This window comes from Pelobates fuscus, chromosome 12 (assembly GCF_036172605.1).
Source record: "Pelobates fuscus isolate aPelFus1 chromosome 12, aPelFus1.pri, whole genome shotgun sequence".
NCBI lineage: Eukaryota > Metazoa > Chordata > Amphibia > Anura > Pelobatidae > Pelobates > Pelobates fuscus.
Genome location: NC_086328.1, coordinates 136189462 through 136206673, shown reverse-complemented (window position 1 = coordinate 136206673; position 17212 = coordinate 136189462). Strand labels below are relative to the sequence as shown.

The window sequence follows — 17212 nt, the reverse complement described above, 5'->3', positions numbered from 1 at the left end:
CACCTCGGCCATCCCTACATGGCACTTACTTGGTTTTAGCGTTAACCCGGCTTCCCCAATACGGTCTAGGATCGCCCCTATATGTTGGAGGTGATCTTCCCAGGTCTGGCTGAAGATGGCTATGTCGTCCAGGTAGGCACAGGCATAGTCCTGGAAGCCGTCCAGTAGCCGATCTACCATCCGCTGAAAAGTAGCCGGAGCGTTTTTCATTCCGAAGGGCATGACCTTGAACTGGTACAGGCCAAACGGAGTGTCAAACGCCGACTTGGGGATGGCATCATCGGCTAAAGGAATCTGCCAGTATCCCTTACATAAGTCAATGGTAGTGAGATACTGACCCCGTGCCATCTTATCTAGCAGTTCGTCTATACGGGGCATCGGGTAGGCATCAGACACTGTCTTGGTCATTCAGCCTCCGGTAGTCAACGCAAAATCGGGTCGTGCCGTCCTTTTTAGGCACCAGGATTACCGGCGATGCCCAGGGGCTATCTGAGGGTTCGATAACCCCTAACTGCAGCATTTCATCCAGCTCGGCCTTCATATGGGTCCGGACTGATTCCGGAACCCTATATGGTGCCTGTCGCATAGGTAGCTGTCCCGGGGTTTCAACCCGGTGGGTGGCCAGCGGAGTGTACCCAGGTAAATTGGAGAAGGTAGCCCCTTTAGCTACGATCAGCGCCTGTATCTGGGCACGCTCGCGAGGGCTTAGCCGCTCCCCCAGTTGAACCCCCCGGGAGGGCTCTACCGGCTCTTCCGGTTCTAGCAGATCAGGTAGTGGCAAGTTCTCCTGATCTTCTATGGCGGAGGCACAGATTGCCGTCACATCCTCTATCCGCTCGTGGTAGGGTTTGAGCATGTTGACGTGCAGCATGCGTCTCTTCCCCACCCCTGAGCAGGGGCCGATCACATAGGTAGTGTCGCATCGCTGCTCCACTACCTGGTATGGGCCTTGCCAGATCGCCTGCAGCTTATCTGTGCGGACAGGTTTTAAAATTAAAACCTTCTGTCCCACTTGAAAGCTGCGGTCCCTGGCTCCCCTATCGTACCATCGGCGCTGACGTTGCTGGGCCGCCTGGAGGTTGGTGTGCACAGCCTGGGTTAGCGCTTCCAGTCGGTCTCGGAACTCCAGTACATACGATACAATAGGGGTTTCGCTAGCGGTACTCTCCCCCTCCCAGTGCTCTCTAATCAGGTTTAAGGGTCCCCGTACTCTTCTCCCAAACAATAGTTCAAATGGGGAGAACCCGGTCGATTCTTGGGGAACCTCTCTATACGCAAAGAGCAGGTGAGGTAGGAACCTCTCCCAGTCTTTGTGGGTTTCCCCGAACGTCCGAAGCATCTGCTTCAGCGTCCCATTGAATCGTTCACATAGTCCATTGGACTGGGGGTGGTAGGCTGAATTGACTATTGGCTTAATGCCACACACCTTCCACATCTGTTGGGTAACCTCAGCAGTAAATTGGGTGCCCCGGTCGGATATTATTTCCTGGGGAAACCCTACCCGGGAAAATACTTTTATTAGAGCTTCCGCCACGGTTTCAGCGTGAATGTTAGAGAGGGCTACCGCTTCGGGATATCGGGTGGCGTAGTCCACCACGGTTAGAATGTACTTTTTCCCAGAGGGACTGTGTTTTGGCAGGGGCCCTACTATGTCTACTGCTACCCTGCTGAAGGGTTCGGCGATAATGGGGAGGGGGCATAACTTGGCCTTGTGGCGATCCCCCCGTTTACCTACTCTCTGGCAATTCTGAGCAGCTCCTGCCTATACTTCCGTGGTACCACTAACTGTTTGTTAGTCAAGGTGACAGACCCCCCCACGTCCTTGGCCGTGATACGGTACAATAACTCTTTCTCCCACGTGTAATGCTCCCCCTCTAGCCCGGCCTGGTCAGCTTGTGCCCGGTCCCTATAGACTTGTAGAGTGGGATCGGTCCGTACTTCAGTGACAAAGGTAGTCGGGCTATCCCAGGATATGGAAGTCGGGTGGGGGTCGTGGTCTCTTACCTGAGCCTCAGAGTGTATCGGTGTAGCCGTGGTGCGAGCCTGTTGCCGTGTGGTTACTGGATGGGCTTCCTGGTAGGGGGCCTGTGGAACAAAGGCAGAGGTCATCTGACCCAAATCATTCCCTAGCACAACATCTGCTGGTAAGTTCTGCATCAGCCCCACTTCTACTGTCCCCTCTCCCGCACCCCAGTTCAAATGTACTTTCGCCGTGGGTAGTCGGTATACAGCTCCCCCGGCTACCCGAACAGCCACAGATCCGCCGGTATGCGTGCCCTCCGAAACCAAATGGGGGGCTATCAGGGTTAAGGTAGCTCCCGAATCCCGCAGTCCCTGAACCTCGTTCCCCTCAAGTGTTACCAGTTGTCGGTGATGCTGCCGGTTATCAGTGGCTCGGACCGACATGACTTCGTGTAAGATACCCAGAGGTTCCTCCGTCTGCACACTCCATAAATCCTGAGTGGCGGGTTCCCTCTGGTAATGGTTAGCAGCCGCCCTGGGTGTGGGGTTTGGACGGCCCTGATTCCAGGTGGGCCTGTTGCGATTCTGGGTGCATTCTCGGGCCATATGCCCCCATTGTTTACAGGAATGGCACTGGATGTTGGCCCGCCCGTTGTATCTGGAAGGTGGCGGTATCTGTCCTTGTGAGGGACGGAACGGGGCGGCGGTGGGCGCTAGAGGTGGTGTAGCGCTAGGTAGTCCTGGGGGTCGGGAGTAGCTTTTGGCTACAGGTCCTTGGTGTCTCCGGGCATCGAAGTGTTGATCGGCCAATCTAGCCGCTTCCGTTAGGGTGAGGGGTTTCCTGTCCCGCACCCATTCTTGAGTCTCCGGGGATAATCCATTAAAAAATTGTTCCAGCAACATCAGCTGGCGCAATTCCTCCATGGTGGTGGCGTTGCTGGCCTGTATCCACCCTTGGGAGGCTTGATCCAATTTGTGTGCCCATTCTGCGTGCGAATCTCGCTCTGGTTTGCGTAAGTGTCGGAACTTGCGCCGGTATGCCTCTGGGGTAATGGCATACCTCTCCAAGATTGCGCGTTTTACTTTGGCATAATCTTTGCTGTCCTCACTGGGTACAGCACGGTACGCTTCGGCTGCCCGACCTGCTAGTTTGCTTGCTAGCAGTTGCACCCATACGGACCGTTCTAGCTCATGCAGATCACACAGTCTTTCAAAGTCCTGCAAGTACCTGTCTATCTCGTCCTTTTCCTCGCAAAAAGCCCTGAAGGCCTGGTACGGGATCTTGGGCTTTACTGGGTTGTAGAGGGAACCTGTGTTGGACTCGGTTCGAGTCAAGGTGTGTTGCGGGCTGTGTGCCATAACATATTCCTGCACATTTGCCATTACCATATTCATCATGGCCTCCGATATAGGTTGCGGCAAAAACGCTAGCCTGGTCCTCATCTCTCTTTCATAGAGCGTTTCCTCCATAACTACTGGGGGTGTAGCGCTGCGGGCTTGGTCTCCCTCCATCAGCTCGGCAATTATTGTAGCCTTGGTTTTGCTGCTGGCTACTTTCCCTCTAGCTTCCAGTAGTTCCTTTAAAGTCTGTCGTTTCAGTATGGTATAATCAATCTCCATACGAATTGCCTTTGCTTTCCTCGTACGGTAGTTCCCGTACACGAACTCCGTTTTTCGGCTGTAAGGTTCGGATCCCGTTTTTTGCCACCAATTGTAACGGAACGCAGTATATTAGTCCACGATATCCGTTGGTATCTTCAGGAAATCCACAGTCAGGACAGAAAGCACGGCAATATTCCCCATCCTCCCAATAACCGGACGAAACACAGGTTGGGAGTCAACTAACTCGCTTTATTCACAGACTTCCGTATTTATGCAGTTCCCCGTGCAAGGGGTTTCCTTACAGCTATTACAGGGGATTTCTCCCATCAGGCATTGTAATTATCCCAACAGGCATTGCTGCACGAGAGGGATACTCCCACTAAAATGGACGATTAAGTGGATTATCCCCTCGTGGAGCAAAACCGACAATTTATACAGAAATCCATATTTTATACATTTTTACTCGCTTTTAGACGAATGACCATTCGGTAGATAGCTGGGGTCGGCGGGCACATTTAGTGAGAATACCGCTCCGATCCCAGCTAAACTAACCGAACGCCGCACAAAATGCATTCAAACATTGAGTTCGGTCTAAACGTACCGAACATTTATGGGGAACATAATGTACTAAACGCGGCACTCCCGAACGCTCTGGAAGTCCAACGGTGTTCGGATCATTGAGTAGCCGTTTTCGGTTCCAGGCTCTCGACGACCGAACACCGCTGCAGAGACAAAGGATCCAAGATGGCCGACCGCCGCATGGTCGGTAGCCGATCGGCGGCCACCTAGGAGAGCCCTTAATTACCGATTGCAACATTGTTGCAATCGGTTAATTGGTGCCACACGACTGGTGAATGTGTGATCTACCTGGGGAGCCCGCATTCGTACGGCGAACGGCCGGGATAGCCATGTTCCGTCAACGGATGCTTTGTATGCTGGCAGGGTACGGCGGCCAGTATGCGAACGGCTGTAACATAGCATTATTACAGGTAAAGACTTACAGTATACATTCAGCCTATGGACAACCTACAATACATATAGTTCAGAAGTGGCTAGGTTTGCCACAACCCTCATCAAAACAAATATTTTTGAAACCTAGACACCCTAGCGTATTTCAAATGGTGGTATTTTAACACTCTCAATGCACTAATTCACCCACACGTCTTTGTCAACCTTTTGGGTAGTCATTGTTTTGTGTTATTGTTCTCTCACATTGTACTTTAGGCATGGATTCTCAGCTCCTGTTAGGTGTTACTGCCAAAAAACACCCCAATATGTGTTCAGCAACATCTGAGTGAAGTGATACTACCTATGCATAAGTTTGTTGGGTTGTTTGGGGGGTGCAATGCCAAACTTCTGACATGTGTTTTTCAAATTTGACATATCTTCTTTGCCTATCTTCATTTTGGGGGCCTTTTTGCATATCCCAATTTATTTTCTTGTCATGAACGTGCATATATTTGAAATGTTGACACCCAAAGGTATTGTATATGGAGTGTTTTGATGCCTTTGATACAACTGTTTTAGCCCAAAAAATTGGAGAAAGTGTGTGGTGGTAATTCTTCAATTTTCCTTTTTACACACATTGCTTTTTGACTGTGATTTAGGGGAGCCTGTTGTTGGTTATTGCAAGAAAACACTCCAGGTTGCTTTCTGCAAGGCCTCCTGAGTACACCCATGCCCACCATGCATAGGTTAAACTTGATCATAAAAATAGTCTGGAACAGTAAAAGTAAAAAAACAACAACTCAGAAAAAAAAAAAAACGAATGGCAAATGAAAATAACAATAAAACATGGACCAACAAAACAACAAAAAAGTGTTGTGGGTTGCAATCTGCATTAAGTAAACTGCAACCTTTTTGTACCAGGCTCTTGTCTTGCGTATAATTAGGTAGGGCTGCAGCAGCTGATCTTCCAGATCAACCCCACCCATATGCCGGTTATAGGCCTTGATGCACACTGGCTTCCTCGTTCTCTCAGCTCTGCCACGTACAGAGACCTCCACAGTCCCCTCAGTGTGGATGGTGGTAAGAAGGTACACATCCTTCTTGTCTCTGTACTTAACTGCCAACAGCTCCTCTTGGCCCAGAGCTCAGGTTTCCCTCCTTCGTAGCTGGGTGCGTGCAAGTTGTCCTGGGAAACCTGTGCTGTTCTTTTTTATTGTACCGCAAGCTACTGGATCAAAACAATACAGTAGCTTGAACAAAGGGACACTTGTATAAAATTGTCAGTATACAAGTGGTACCCTTTGTTCATCAGGGGGAATATCAGGTCCCAGACAATCTTGCCACTAGTTCCCATATGTTCTGGGCAACCTGGAGGGTCAAGGTGGGTATCCTTTCCCTCCTACACCCGGAAGGCCTGAGTATACACAGTCTCACTCTCACAGAGCTTATACATCTTTACACCATACCTAGAGCGCTTGGAAGGAATATACTGCTTGAATCCCATCCTTCCCTTATACTTCATCAGGGTTCATCCACGCATATATTCCTTCCAGGTGTATAAGCCTCTCCAAACCTGGCAGCGAAGTGGGTAATCAGGGGGCAGATTTTATACAGCCTGCCAAACGGGGGAGGCTCCCTAGAGGGGCCCAGGCTGTTGTCACTGAAGTGCATGAAATGTAGAATCACTTCATACCTCTTCCTCGACATACAGGGGGAGTAAATGGGGGTAGAGCAGATGGGGCTACTGCTCCAGTAGGAGTGGATGGAGGGCTTCTTTATGATGTCCATCAGCATAGTCAATGCCCAGAATATTTTTTATTCTAGCACATCGAAGGGGGCCCATTGTTGCTTTGCCAAAAAAGAGTCAGGCTTTGCAGCACGGAACTGATGGGCATCTAAATTAGTTTGGGCAACAACGTTCCCCAATACATCATCGCCCAGAAACACCTCCAAAAAATATTGGGGGCTAAATCCTGCGACATCCACATTGATGCCAGGATTTGTGGTGAAGGGTGGGATATCTGGCCTCTGGCGATGAGGCGCTACCCACTGTGATCTATATAGTGATCACTGGCAGGATAGCTCAAAAAGAGCTTTTGGGTCTCACAAAAAAATAATCACAAAAAATGAACCCCTAAAATAATGCACAGACAGCAGAAAAGTGCTACTGTGCATGAGCCAGTGATTATAGTGATCACTGGCAAGATAGGGGTTAATGGCTCTGAAAAGAGCCTTTGGGTCTCACAATTTTACAAATCCCTACCTAAAACTACCTAAATCTCTCTACCTAAACACAGATCTCTCTCTCTCACTAAAACACAAGTGAAGAGAGGGAGGGAAATCCATTCTGATCAGAGTCAATATTTACTAATATTGATCTGACCAGACAAATGGGGATCATAGTTATAATAAAATTGTTATTGGGGCAAGCTCTGATCGGATGACCCTAGCCTGCCTATATAATGAGGCAGGCTAGGGACACTCCCAGAAGCCCCATGATGCACTGCCTTTAGAAAGACAGCGCCATCTTGGGAGCCACATGGCGGGGGAGGGGGGGAGCTTAGGGGGTTTAATAGGTTTATTTATTTAATTTTTTTGTTTAATTTAATTTCTTCACTGAGTGCCTCCACCTGCTCGATGGCTTCCGATGCTCTGCCTCACTACCCGGTGCCACGTGGAGCAACCTGGAAGTGATCGCTCTAGGGGCCCAGCAGTGAGTGGGGCTATTGCACGGTACCTCAGCATTGAGGCATTGCTGCAATACCATCAGAGTGGCTGGAAGCGATCATGATCGATTCCAGAGCTCTAATTCTCCGCGGACGTATCAGGTACATCCAAGGTCGTTACTGACCGTTTTTTTCTTTGATGTACCTGATACGTTCGAGGTCCTTAAGGGGTTAAAGCATAACTGTTTAGTAGCTATGTCAATGCTTACATTGCAGGGTTAAATACACCTCTAGTGGTTGACTTCCTGTTTACTTGTCAAATGGACATTGTAGGCTTATCTAAAACTATATATTAAGTTTTGACAATTGCATATGTATATTGGTATGTATATTGTTAATTGAAATATCATGTGGTAAAAAGGTCCATTACTGTTATTTTTGAATGATTGCCTTCAGATAATATGAGTATTTGACCATCTAACAGTTGTAGAGCCGTGATCACAGATGATGTTGGACAACATGAGTTGAGCAGTAGTTTTCCTGCAGACATGAAAAACAGGCTTATTCGTGTTGGGCCGATAACATGTTCTGTGGGATGAACAGGTCTTGTGTTGAGTGATTAGGGAGGATTGGCTTTGGCAAAAAAAGAAATAGGGCTTACACATCCGTGATCTGATAATTTGTCACCCTGCCAGATCCTGTCATTTTTTCCATTAACTGGTGACAAGCTGTACACATAACTCATAAGTCTCTTATAATGCACCTGAATGCACAGCACAGCATTTCAGAACCTGAATCAGGGTGAGTATTGCACACAGACCATAGATAGGCAATACTTTGTGCTCCAGCAACTGTGCTATTCAACGTCCATAAGGCACAGGCAGTCTGTTTATTGAACAACAGTCATCATTTATGTCAACAGTTTGTGAATACCCAAATAAGATATAAGTGGGATATAACCATTCGGTACATGGGGGCATCAGGCTTAAGATGTACACTCGAATGCCAGACACCACCAAACCTGTTACTGTGTTGCAATAGAATTTTTTTTTTTAAATGTGGCTGAATTCATTCTACAGAGCCGTACTTACTTACGCCAGTTTGAAAATTGGTGTATTCAATCCATTTTCTGCACATTATCACATTTTAATTGTTGATATCCTATAGACTAACTGCGAAATTCTCAAAGGCCTAAACATACCAAGATGGTGCTTGTATGATAAGTTCATTCCATTTCATGTGCATGATAGTTTATTGAAAACTCCAGAACCATTCCTTCGATGAAGATGGATGAGTACAGGCTCATAAATCTGGCATAAAAGCAGAGACATAAGAACCATGTTTGTAGTGGATCACCCATTTTGTTAGAATTGAAATCGCAGTAAAAACATGATTTATTGGTGTATAGAAAGATGCAAGAGACCTGTATCTCCAACATATCTCGATGGACTCTTTACTGAACAAGCCCCACTTTGTGTGAGAAGGCGGGCAACAGACTACCCTGCAACCTACACAAAGACCATGGGTTGCAGAGATTGTAGGTTGAAAAGATCAGGTTTTCTTGTGCATTTTGGGTCTTTTTTAAACCATACTAATTTAAAACATTCATTACAAAGTATACTCTTATGTCCGGTACAGTTGGTTTTCATTTTACATACATAATTCTTTTGAATGTTAATGTGCTAACATTAGAGCTCTATCCACCAAACGTTCAATCTCTCTCTTTCCAAATTCCCAGGTGGTGCAACATTACTCATGTAACGAAAATGCTGTCACCCAATTTAGATTTCATTCTCAGGACAGGAGGTCACCACCCTTGCCAAGAAACTGATGGAGAGAGTAAACAAATTATTTAGTGAAGCTGTTTGAGAGGGTGCATGGAAATCGGAAGAATTAACGTTTTGCAGACATGATAAAAGAGAGGGTAGTTGTAGTGAAAGATTGTATGGACTGCAATAGTTTTTCTTTCTCTTGGTCAAGCTGCTAACTGCTGAAAAAACTATTTGATAGTGTAATCCATACACATGCCTCTCCCTGCACTCGTATAAGATATTTTAAGCATGTGGTCCGGATGTAACGCTCATAAATTAATAATAACTAGCTATTTGTATCCAGAGAGTGTGTTCTCTGCTTGAGTTTTGCGGAATTCAAGGGGCAGCCGCTATCATTTAACAAATGTACTGACCAAATGGAATTCCCCCAATATATATAAAGTATGACAATGGCCACGATTTAATATTTTAGACACGCTTTTTAAACATGATCTGATTAGACATTTTCTAATGATGTATCTACATTAAGGGAACCTTTGTAGATAAATAATTTTAAAAGGTTTTCTAACAGATTGTGATCATTTGTAAAGTTTATCCAAAAATATTAAATTGAGGACAATGTGATAAGTTTCAATGAAATCACAGAATGTCAGGGCTATAACTGGAGAGTAGGGAAAGCTAGGAGGGTATGAATGCAAAGATGTTTTGGCCACCCTCCCACCCACTTGATTGTTCACACAGGCACACTGTAATGAGCATCTTGTTTGGGTTGGCAGTGGAGAGGAAAGTTCTGGAGGTTCTTGAATTATCAGTTGATTAGTGAATTATCGATTGATGCCCACTTCATTGATTTGAAATGGTTATGGTGCCTGAAGTCAGTAGATGCACATACAGAGATTAATTCCTTAGCTGCGGGAGATGGAACACCACCTACGGCAGCATCATTAGCAAGCCCAGAGCAAAACTGAGGGCTGTCTAATATTGATTCTGTGCAAATTTGGACTTCCGTGTGGGTTCTGTCATCCCCTGAGTCTATGCCATTTGAAATGTTGGAAGGTATGTTTGATGATGTCTGTGTCGTCTACAGATAAAAGGCTCTTTGGGCACACAAATGGCAATATGATTCCACCTGGTCTGTCTCACAGCTAGCTAAGCTCCATCTTACTGTTTGGGCATGTAGGTAGCGTGTACATAATATAGCAAAGCTCTTTCCTACCCTGACAGAGGAGACAGAACAATGGCTGGGAGATGGCCTGATAAACAGTATGGAAGGGGGAAACGTGATCTTGCTGAGTGGCCCCTCACACTCTGAAATGGATTGTGACTTAAACACATCTATAGATTAACCAACAGAGCAGAAGTAGTATGTCGAAGGCATTGAAAATGTAACTAAAAGGGAATTAGCTCAGATCCAAAAAACAGCTTTCAAGGCTTCCCAATTCACTGTCCTTTTCTCCGAATGAATGTCAAAATGTGAGTGCCCGCAGCGTTTATGAATGAATGCTGAGAACATTGTAGAAGTATATAGCTTGGAGCCCTCTTGCCCCCCAGTTTACATTTTTTGAATTGTTGTCAGGGGTGCATGACAGTAAGAATCTCACACAATCCTATATTTGCTTCTCATTTATCATTATTTCATTTCTCTGCCCATTTGTGCTGGCTTGCAAAGATTGCACGGCTTCATTAATTGTTCCTGCTATCACTTCTGTGCCTTCTGCCTATGTGTGGCTACGTGAGTGACAGAGAAATATCTATCATTGGGTGTTCTTTTTTAGGATTGCTTTTCAATGACGGACATATTCTGGTATGGAGGAGCAAGTACGAGTGCTCAGCACTGGCCTATGAACAATATGAACATGGCACTTCAGCCTTTTATCATCAGCAACCTTAAATCCAGTCCTTCAGCCTATGGGTCAGTCCTAGAGCGATACTTCTTAGGATCAACTGGTAAGTTCTTGTAAATTCTTTTATGTGTTGAATTTACCAGCTTGTATGACCTAAGTGCTTATTCTATGAATTTGAACTCGTAATGAACTGTAATACACTGAAAGAAAGTGTAACATGTTTAGTAATACCTAGGTCAGGGGTAGGCAACCTTTTAGCAGCACTGTGCCGATATAGGTTTGTGATGTCCCGTAGCGTGCCGATCCTATTTTTTTAAATTGAGGCATGTATGCTGCCGTATTCTGCTTGTGTTATTTTAACTGTAATTGCTTTGTATCGTTGTATTTGTGCGTAAATGAGCTATTATATTGTATATGTTCATTAGTAGTTTATGGTATCGTGTATGATACATATGAATGTGAGGTGTGTATGAGGGCTGCTTGTGGAATTGTGTGTGGATGGATATGTCACATTGTGTGTTAGGTAGTGTATGGGGGCTGTTTGGGGTTTTGCACGTGAGAGACTGCATGTGGGATTGTGTGCATGTATGTAGATTGTTAGTGGTGTTGCGTTTGTGGGGATTGTGTGTATGTTTGTGTGTGGGCTGTTCGTATTATTTGTATGAGGGGAGGCTTATTCTGCAGGTCTGTGTATATCTAGCAGTGTGGGTGGCTTCCCTGGGTTCCAGTGGGGACCAGGCTGGCCAGGTACAGGTCAAGGACAGGAGCTGCAACAGCAGCTGCAGGCTGCTCTACTACAGTGTGGATTCTCATTCACAAGTGCTGGGAGGAAGTGATCTGAGGTCACTTCCTCTACGTTCTGCAATGCATAAATTGAGGATTGTCCTTCACCACCTTTTCGTATTAGCAGATATCTGAAGTTTTACTGAGACTCCTGATAGGCCAGAGCCTGTTTGGCTCTAGCAGCCTTGAGTGCCGTGGAAAGACACCTCGAGTGCCGTGCATGGCACTAGTGCCGTAGGTTGCCTACCCCTGACCTAGGTTTAGGCTCTGAGACCAACATTTGTCATTGTCTGATCTTTGGAGAAGAGTTGGTTAACACAATGGCAATCTCTTCATCACTAAAATGCAGACTTCTCCATAGATAAGGTTTCCAATGGGACTGTCTTTCTATCTATCTATCTATCTACATGTCTGTCTATCTCTATCTATCTATCAATCTATCTATCTATCTATCTATCTATCTGTCTGTATTTCTATCTATCTATCTATCTATCTATCTAATCTGTCTATCTATCTATCTCTATCTATCTATCTATCTATCTATTTATACAGTATCTATCTATCTATCTATCTATCTGTCTGTCTGTCTGTCTGTCTGTCTATCTATCTGTCTATCTATCTATCTATCTGTCTGTATTTCTATCTATCTATCTATCTAATCTGTCTATCTATCTATCTCTATCTATCTATCTATCTATTTATACAGTATCTATCTATCTATCTATCTATCTATCTATCTATCTATCTAGCTATCTATCTATTTATACAGTATCTATCTATCTATATATCTATCTATCTATCTATCTATCTCTCTGTCTATCTATCTATCTATCAACCTATCTGCCTGTCTATCTCTATCTATCTATCTATCTATCTATCTATCTATCTATCTATCTTTCTATTCTATATGTCTGTCTGTCTGTCTGTCTGTCTATCTATTCTATTCTATATGTCTGTCTGTTTGTCTATCTATCTATCTATCTATCTCCCTGATATTGTAAGTTAGATAACCTGTGTGGAGATTCTGTTGTTGAAGATTCATTACTGTCTGGCTCTGTGCAAGTGTCCAGTAACAAGTGCCTAGTGTCTATATTTCTTCCGAATGCCTCGATTGAAATGTCTATTTCAGTCTGTCCTCCAGAGAGAGATCCTCTCCTGTACTTTATGGTATTGCATACTCAGTGGCATATATACACGTTAATTTTACCTAGTCAGAGGTAGAGGCTCACCGTGTCCTCACTCCTGGAGACATATCCATCTTGGATCCATTTTAATTTTAATTTTTTTCTTGTGTTTATTATATTTTTAAAAATAAATTGATACGTTTAGCTAGCATCCAGAAATATATAACATGATATTAGTAAATTTACAGTTAAAGGAGGTGATGTGCATTTGAAAAATCAAAGATTATTAATTAATGTTTAATGGACCATTCTTTGTTATATTTTGAGGAGAGTTACAATAGTACTAAGACCCAAAGAATGCTATAGCCTATTTTTTTTTCACATGGCTTTTTTTTTTTAGTGGATAGAACATTCCTAGTGTAGTTTATTGTAAACCAAACCTCTGGTCCATATTTTTTCCATATCACCATTGGAACAAACCATAGAGACTCCAGATTCTAATCTGTTGGTTTATAGACTGCTACAATAGGTCACTAGTGTGTGATCTGATATTCTAGTGCACTCAGACACTGCCACAAAGAAGCCATGAAAGTCTTGAATATTTTGCTATTACAGTCCCAACTCTTTCTGCTTCGTAGACCAAACCATGAGGGATTGGATGGCTAACCCCTTTGATCTCTCACTCATAGCAAGTAGGAAGAAACAAGTGGTGGACACTTCGCACATCAGCATGTTGCTCTATTAATAATCAATTTCCTAAAAAGAGCCAATGTACTGGTCAGCTTTGTAAAATGGATCATTCCATTGCGTGACAAGACTTTCTTACATTTTACTTTATTTTCAACAGGCGTAGCAGTATTGATCAACCCAGATGTTCCAGTGTCTGTTTCTATAGACAGGAATAAATCATTTTGTGTGGAGACACCACCAAGTACAGACATGTCTCCACTGCAGTATACAGTGTGCGTTGGCGAAACCATCCAATCTGTCCATCATGAAATGGAAAGCCTGCTGTATGAGAAGCCGAGACGGCTTCCAAGCATGGATATACTCGGGTAATCCCATTGTAATACTGATTTATCTGACCACTTTTTGCATCCTGTTAACGTTTACCTTGTGATAGTCGAACGTTTCACACTGCCCACAAATCATACTTCATCACAAATGATTCCAAGACAAAATATCAGCAGTCACATCATCCTAAATGTTTGCTAGTCAGATGGTTTACGGTGAGCTATAATTAGTCCCAGTAATTAATTGTTCGAACCACTGGCAATCAAGTAGATATTAATAGAAGGTTTAGTTATTTTGTTGTCATTGTTTGTTTTTTGTGCAAATTGCATGGACTTTTGCATGGACCAACGTCGACTTAATATAGTGACACAGACTTTGACATTTTAGAATTTTGAATGTTTTTTTAATTTTTGCTTTTATTTTATACGCAGGATGCCGTTATGGAAACACTACGGAATATCTGATTCTGCAGCAAAGCTTGAAAGAGAATTACGATCATTTAATAATAAGCTCAGAAGACTTGGATTGGGGGAATGCCTGATTGCTATTGACGAACATTCCACAATGTTACTTTCTAGTAAGGTGAGAATATACATTTTTCTGAGACCAGCGTAAACCTTTAGTTTGAAGCCATAGGTCACTCCATGAGCGTTTTTGTAAGAAATAGCTCTTTCCATCAGGCATGTCCGCTTGACATGAAATATAACAAGATGTAAACTTGTGTCCTCCAACTAAAGCGGCAAAAAATCATTAACTGTGTAATTATCTATAAAATAACATGACCATTGGCTTAAAGAGCACTCTAATAACTACAACCACTTCTGCTTTTAGCCTGTAATCAGCGACCACCATCTTTTTACCATAACCACTGCACTGAGCTGTAGTGGGAAAGATAGCCCATCAAATTGCATTTCTTTTTACAATTTTTTTGCTCTGTTAAAAAATGTGATTGCTAATTTTTCTTTTCTCTCTGTAGGACCACAAACTCGGTATGAACCAAGGAGAGACGCTGCAAAGACACAGACGAGATCCATATCTCCTTAAGAATTTAAATTTGTTATTAACCACATCACTGTATGCCCATATCAACTCAGAGCCATTTCAGATGTACCTGCGGGAAGAGAATGAAAACTACTGGCTCAGTCTTCATTCAAAACTCGACGGCTCACTGGTACTGTCAGCAATGTATTCATACCCACCAGTTTAGGAGTTTTAAATACTGTTATAATAGAAACAAATAGGTATGCAAGTAAATTACAAAGTGTACTTTTATTTAAACTGCCAGGTGATAGTAAAGTAAAACAAAATAATGTTACAAATTGAGCAGTCTGCATGCTATAAAAACCATGATATTAAACAATACGCACTTACTGTTATCTGGTATCTTGGAATGAAAAGCTCCATGGGTAATACACTTCAACTTAACTTAAAACCAGTGGTTTTATGGGATGTTTTGTGGTGTGCTTCGGGCTCAAGACTCTTGTGTTTTTGAAACCTTGCAACACCCTAGTGAACTAATTTGACCTCAGTGTACTGAGATGCAGCCAAAGCGGTGGGATGGTCTACAACGCTTCCAGAATCCAGTTCAGATGCCTAATAATGGCCCTGCTGTCACCCGGCTGGCTGGCGCGCGAGGGAGCACTGTCCCCTGGGTGCTCCCTCTTCAGCTCCCTCGCGCACCGCACTGAAACCGGAGCAGGAAGATGACGTAATCTTCCGGCTCCAGCATTAGTACGCGGTGCGCGAGGGAGCTGAAGAGGGAGCACCCAGGGGACAGTGCTCCCTCGCGCGCCCGCCAGCCAGCCGGGTGACAGCAGGGCCAGCAACACCACTCTACCCCAGGGAATCCCCCCAGCTCTCCCACAGGTAAGGAGGCTGGGGGGATTAAAAAAAAAAAAGTTTGAGTGTGTTAGTGTTAGTGAGTGTGTGTGTTAGTGAGTGTGTGTGTTAGTGTGTGTGTTAGTGTTAGTGTGTGTGTTAGTGAGTGTGTGTGTTAGTGTTAGAGTGTGTGTGTTAGTGAGTGTTAGTGAGTGTGTGTGTGTTAGTGAGTGTTAGTGAGTGTGTGTGTTAGTGTTACTGAGTGTGTGTGTTAGTGTTAGTGAGTGTGTGTGTTAGTGTTAGTGAGTGTGTGTGTTAGTGAGTGTGTTAATGTTAGTGAGTGTGTGTGTTAGTGTTAGACTGTGTGTGTTAGTGAGTGTTAGTGAGTGTGTGTTAGTGAGTGTTAGTGAGTGTGTGTTAGTGTTAGTGAGTGTGTGTGTTAGTGTTAGTGAGTGTGTGTTAGTGAGTGTGTTAGTGTTAGTGAGTGTGTGTGTTAGTGTTAGAGTGTGTGTGTTAGTGAGTGTGTGTGTGTGTTAGTGTTAGAGTGTGTGTTAGTGAGTGTGTTAGTGTTAGTGTTAGAGTGTGTGTTAGTGTGTGTGTTAGTGTGTGTGTTAGTGTTAGAGTGTGTGTGTTAGTGTTAGAGTGTGTGTGTTACTGAGTATGTTTGTGCGTCTGTCTGTCAGTAAATGTGTGCGTCTGTTCATGAGAGTGTGTGTGTGTGTGTCTTAAGCACTTACCTTTCTCCAGCGCCGGACTCCCTTAACGCTGGGGATCTCTCCGTCCCCATCCGCCTCTCAGCTCCGAATGCACATGCGTGGCAAGAGCCACGCGCGCATTCAAACCGCCCATAGGAAAGCATTACTCAATGCTTTCCTATGGACGTTCAGCGTCTTCTCACTCGATTTTCACAGTGAGAATCGCAGAAAATCCTCTAGCGGCTGTCAATGAGACAGCCACTAGAGCAGGGGTAGGCAACCTTTTAGCAGCACTGTGCCGATATAGGTTTGTGATGTCCCGTAGCGTGCCGATCCTATTTTTTTAAATTGAGGCATGTATGCTGCCGTATTCTGCTTGTGTTATTTTAACTGTAATTGCTTTGTATCGTTGTATTTGTGCGTAAATGAGCTATTATATTGTATATGTTCATTAGTAGTTTATGGTATCGTGTATGATACATATGAATGTGAGGTGTGTATGAGGGCTGCTTGTGGAATTGTGTGTGGATGGATATGTCACATTGTGTGTTAGGTAGTGTATGGGGGCTGTTTGGGGTTTTGCACGTGAGAGACTGCATGTGGGATTGTGTGCATGTATGTAGATTGTTAGTGGTGTTGCGTTTGTGGGGATTGTGTGTATGTTTGTGTGTGGGCTGTTCGTATTATTTGTATGAGGGGAGGCTTATTCTGCAGGTCTGTGTATATCTAGCAGTGTGGGTGGCTTCCCTGGGTTCCAGTGGGGACCAGGCTGGCCAGGTACAGGTCAAGGACAGGAGCTGCAACAGCAGCTGCAGGCTGCTCTACTACAGTGTGGATTCTCATTCACAAGTGCTGGGAGGAAGTGATCTGAGGTCACTTCCTCTACGTTCTGCAATGCATAAATTGAGGATTGTCCTTCACCACCTTTTCGTATTAGCAGATATCTGAAGTTTTACTGAGACTCCTGATAGGCCAGAGCCTGTT

At 44.4% G+C, this 17212-nt stretch overlaps 1 protein-coding gene across 1 annotated transcript in view; it reads left to right on the top strand.

The window, feature by feature from the left end:
* The window catches only part of LOC134578721 (SITS-binding protein-like), a 50492-nt gene that overhangs the window by 16662 nt on the left and 16618 nt on the right, over positions 1-17212 (top strand). Inside the window, exons 2-5 of the mRNA XM_063437722.1 lie at positions 10726-10897; positions 13549-13756; positions 14147-14297; positions 14692-14886. Coding sequence (XP_063293792.1) covers positions 10726-10897; positions 13549-13756; positions 14147-14297; positions 14692-14886 — 726 coding nt within the window. The remainder of the gene's footprint in view (positions 1-10725; positions 10898-13548; positions 13757-14146; positions 14298-14691; positions 14887-17212) is intronic.